This window comes from Austrofundulus limnaeus, unplaced genomic scaffold, assembly GCF_001266775.1.
Source record: "Austrofundulus limnaeus strain Quisiro unplaced genomic scaffold, Austrofundulus_limnaeus-1.0 Scaffold345, whole genome shotgun sequence".
In the NCBI taxonomy this organism is placed as follows: domain Eukaryota; kingdom Metazoa; phylum Chordata; class Actinopteri; order Cyprinodontiformes; family Rivulidae; genus Austrofundulus; species Austrofundulus limnaeus.
In genome coordinates, this window is record NW_013952747.1 from 458396 (window position 1) to 462909 (window position 4514).

Sequence of the window (4514 nt, forward strand, 5' to 3'; positions counted from 1 at the left end):
TATATATATTTCTTCTTAAACAGATTGTAAAATCAGGATTACCTGCAAAAAATCCTCCAAACTCATAAACCCACCACTCAAAGCACTTCATTAATGAACTGGGGATGGCCAGCTTCATATAGGAGCCCCATTCCTGGAGTGATTCTACAGACCAGCCTGAAGGGGGAGGAAGATACTCATTTATGTACAGTGTTTCTGAAAAGCCTGTGAAAAAGAAGCTCCTTACTGTAAATATAAAAGTCCCTCACCTGCCCATGTTGTCACGTGGAGCTTCTTCCACCAAATGTAGGCAAAGAGAAACACACAGATGTAAATCTGAGACAGAGTGTTTGCTGCTGCAGATCCACTGTGAAGCACAAGAGCGAGGTATACTAAAGGTGACTTTTACCATTTAAATAAAACCTGAAATGATAAACTGAGACACACGAGCATGCATACCCAACTCCCCAATCCAGCCAGTAAAGGAAGATGTAATTTGTGACCCCGTTTGCAAGGTTTGCCACTGCAGCGCTGTACATTTGTGGCAAAATTATGCCCTGAGTACACAAATACAAATAATATTTGTTTACATTTTTTATAAGATGTTACAAAAACATATGAGTTTCCCTATTTCTGTAAGCAAAGATTTGATGTTTCAGATTTAAGACACAAACTTACCTGATTCTGCAAATAAGACACCTGAAGTTGATGCAGAAACATTGCCTACAAAATAATATTTCATAAAGTCTTATCAGCTCATGACAAGTAGCAGGTTTTATTAACTGAAACTGTGTAATGCAATGAATAAAGTGAGATGAAAGGTGACTTACAGGCACTGCAGGGAGGAAAGCAGTGATATAAAGCTGGGCAATTCTGAAAATAAAGACTGTAAATGATATCCAGCAGTGGGCAACTAAGGAAAACAAAATGCTTTTGAAAAATTTAACTAAAACTTTAAGTTTGCATTTAAGGGTCAAATATATTCTAATAAGTACTAATATATTAAAATCGTTGAGAACTACACTGCAAACATTGTCCGTCTAATCAAATTTTACAAGTGTTTTTGATCTTGTTTTGAGACTGATTTACCGAACAAGAGCAGAATGTGTTAAATTATTAATCTTGTTTTTTCAAGAAGTCTTACCAAGTGTACAGTAATTGTCTTACTGCCCTGGCAGACTGTCATCCAGTATTTCTAACTTTCTATTAGATGGCTAATTTTTGCAGTGTAGAAAAGTAGGGTGGCTCATTATGACTTATTGTATGACTTAAATAATCCCAAATATTACTGATTTATTATACAAATTAGGTAATATCTAGATAATGGTTCAGGGGTGTCAAACTCCTGTCCTCGAGGGCCGCTATCCTGCATGTTTTAGAGGTTTTCTTGCTCCAACACACCTGATTTTGATCGCTGGGTGATTAACAGGCTTCTGCCCAATTTGAAGAGTTAATTCAATCACTGAATCAGGTGTGTTGGAGCTGGAAAACCTCTAAAACATGCAGGATAGCGGCCCTCGAGGACTGGAGTTTGACACCCCTGGATTAAATGGAAATATTTTTGTAAAGTTTGGTGTTTAAAAGTGTTTTTCTTTTGCCTAGGAAATGTGTAAAAGTTTTTTTAATGACATTTATGCAAAACTAGATTTAGTTACTGCTTAGAAAAAAATGCTTCAAATAATTTTTTTTAAAATCCTCTATTTCTGGTAAGTGTTCTGATTATGTTGCTGTGACATATTTTCTGCTCATACCTGGCGACCTCGGGGTCCTGCCCCAGACACAACAGGACGGCCTGAGCGTTGATGAGGAGCCCCCAACACGGCAGACAGAACAACATGAGGATGAGGATGCTCTTCTGAAGGATCACTCCCACCTGCAGCAGGTTCTTACCACCATATGTCTGTGGAGAAAAAGCACAGAGAACCAAAACAAACATTTGGCTTCAACAAAGGAAAAGAAAATTTTTAATGAATAAAAACATTAAACAAATTTCCTGACCTGAGATACTAGAGTATCACATGCCAGTCCCAGACCATAGCCTGTTGCTGCCGTGGTAACATTAATGGTCTGAAACAGAAACATCATTGTTTTTATTAATCAGAGTAGATCATAATTATTCATAACTTATTGTGACTGAACTGTCATGGTGAGTTGGGAAATATGTAATCTTCCTGTCACAAGCTGCAGGGAAACGTCTTCATTTGTCGTTTCCTGATATTAACCTCTGTGTGGAGCACAAAGAGATCGACTTACAGCGGACGCTAATCCATAGCCGGCCATCACGTCATTTCCCAGACGCCCACAGAACATTGTCACCACAAACGGAAGAAGACAATTGAGAATTCGAGACATCAGCTAGAAGGACAAACAACAGGACCGCAGGTCAAACAACTGCAGGCTTGTGGGGGGAGATTTCAGTAAACACAAACACTATTTATTTGTGTAAACGCTGATTCAGCATCCTCTCCTCTCTATGTTGTTATGCTGCTCACTTTCAGCCTTTCACAGATCAATATGTTCAAATTCTGAAATGACTTTTAGTATTTGTAGCATTTATATTTTCAAGTTATTTAATTTTAATAAAAAAATATTCCTCATAGGATGAGATCTCTTCCTTCAGACAATAATCATTTTTTTGTTCTAATTTTAGTTTTTAAACATGGTTTTTCTTATTCAAGCTTTACAGTAGAGCTTTTAGCCAGTGTTTTACTGATTTTTGCATTTAGCCATGGCTTTGTGAATTTTAGCTTTTAGCTCTTGTTTTGTTTATTTTGAGCTGCTTGTGTTGATTTTAGTGTTCGGCTATTGTTTTGCTGATTTCAGCTTGTGTCAAACAGTTCAGGTAACAATTTATTGTTTAATTAAAACAGTTTAATTAAAGCAGAAAAGTCATTACACATTCAGCCTCCACATTTTTATTTTATTTTTTGCAATTAATGCTATCTTTGCTTTAAGATTTTATCTTGACAAAATGTAGCAGCTGCCAATATTTTAAGTTCATTATTATTTTTATTTTTTTTGTTGGCTCATTTTACATTTCTTAAACTTTTTTATTGGCTAAGACAAATTGTCATCAGTTTTTCCTGAAGCTATGTACTGAAATGACTTGCACACAGTCTGTGTCAGATAAAACATGTAATCAGTGCCAGTTCTTACCAGAGGTCCTGTCATCCTCAGGATGTGGTACAGTTCCTCTTTGAGGGCCACAGGAATCCTGCGGTGCACCCAGCTGCAGAAAAAAAGCCTGTCACAGGACACCTCCATGTCTGAAGTGTGACTTCTTCCACTAATGTGTCTCACTTTTCTTCTGCATTGTTGTTTTCTGGATGCTGCCAGGGATGGAACCCTTGCTGGGGCCACAGCTTCCCTGGAAGCAAGCCAGGGCCAGCTGAAACAACACAGATTGTTACACAAAGACAAGAAAACAGCCCACAATCACAACAAAGATCAACATGAAATGTCCTGTTCTGGATGATGAAACGTGAAAAGACAATGTAGCACATCGAGCTCTGGTCAGTGGAGGAAATTTGCAACAATAATCAGATTTTATGCCCTTCAGAGACAGAATGCCTGTTTCAAAGATATGGACAGTTCGAAACAATAAGAAATTTCAAGGTGATCCCCTATTTTTGCAATTGCGTAAATCTGTAGTGTCCTGAGTTAATGCCATAAAAATGGAATTCGATAACATAGCCTACAAATTCTGCTTCTAAGACATCTGTTGTATATATATTACTGTATAATTTTTATAAAGGTTTTGCAGTCTAAAATTATCTGCATATTTGTCCTGGCATTTTAAGTTTTTAGCTTGTCTATGTTATTGCTACTGTTAATTTTTAGCAATTCTTTCATACTTTTTGCATTTTTGGACTATTAGCTACAGTTTGACTACGTTTAGCTTTTAGCAACCCTTTTACTACTTATAGTTTTTAATTATTCTTTTTCTATATTCATCTTTAAGCTTGGCTTTTGCCATTTTTAATTAGAGTTGTGCTACTTTTAACTTTCATTCTGCCACAATTAGCACAATTACCTAGTTCTTTGCTTTCTTGGTAGCTATTTACAAGTTTTTTTTAATGATTTCAGCTTTTTAGCTAGCCTGGTGTTCACTTTTTGCTGGTATTTTGCTTCTTTAAGCTTTACCATCTAAGAAAAAAGTAATTCATTGTGTTTTTCTCAAAGATCTTAATCTTTAGGATTTTGTTTTCTAACAGGTGCAACAAACACAAAAACACACTGAAGTCCAAACTTAAACAGAACAAAGATTTACTGATTAAAACAGAACAAATATTCACATTTTTACAAATTGCAGTATTTACTTTATTTTCATTCTGATGGCTCAGATGGGTGTCCCTGTTGCGTGACAGTAAAAAAAATCCTTGGTTCAGTTCTCATTTTTGGGTCTTTCTGTGTGGAGTTTGCATGCTGTCCCTGCATGAGTTGTCTTCCACAGTCCATAACTGGTGATCCTTATAGGAATGAGTGTTTCTCTCTCTCTCTCTCTCTCTCTCTCTCTCTCTCTCTCTCTCTCTCTC

General features: G+C 36.6%; 1 protein-coding gene across 1 annotated transcript; it reads right to left on the reverse strand.

Annotated features, from left to right (window-relative positions):
* Positions 1 to 42: 42 nt before the first annotated feature.
* On the reverse strand, positions 43 to 3298 carry LOC106527870 (multidrug and toxin extrusion protein 1; the record flags this gene model as incomplete). Its single annotated transcript, XM_014022884.1, is given in 9 exon segments — positions 43 to 156; positions 249 to 346; positions 439 to 536; positions 658 to 702; positions 810 to 852; positions 1731 to 1879; positions 1978 to 2046; positions 2233 to 2334; positions 3136 to 3298. Coding segments are annotated over 9 exon segments (826 nt in total), but the record flags the coding sequence as incomplete, so codon positions are not given.
* Between the last annotated feature and the right edge of the window lie 1216 nt (positions 3299 to 4514).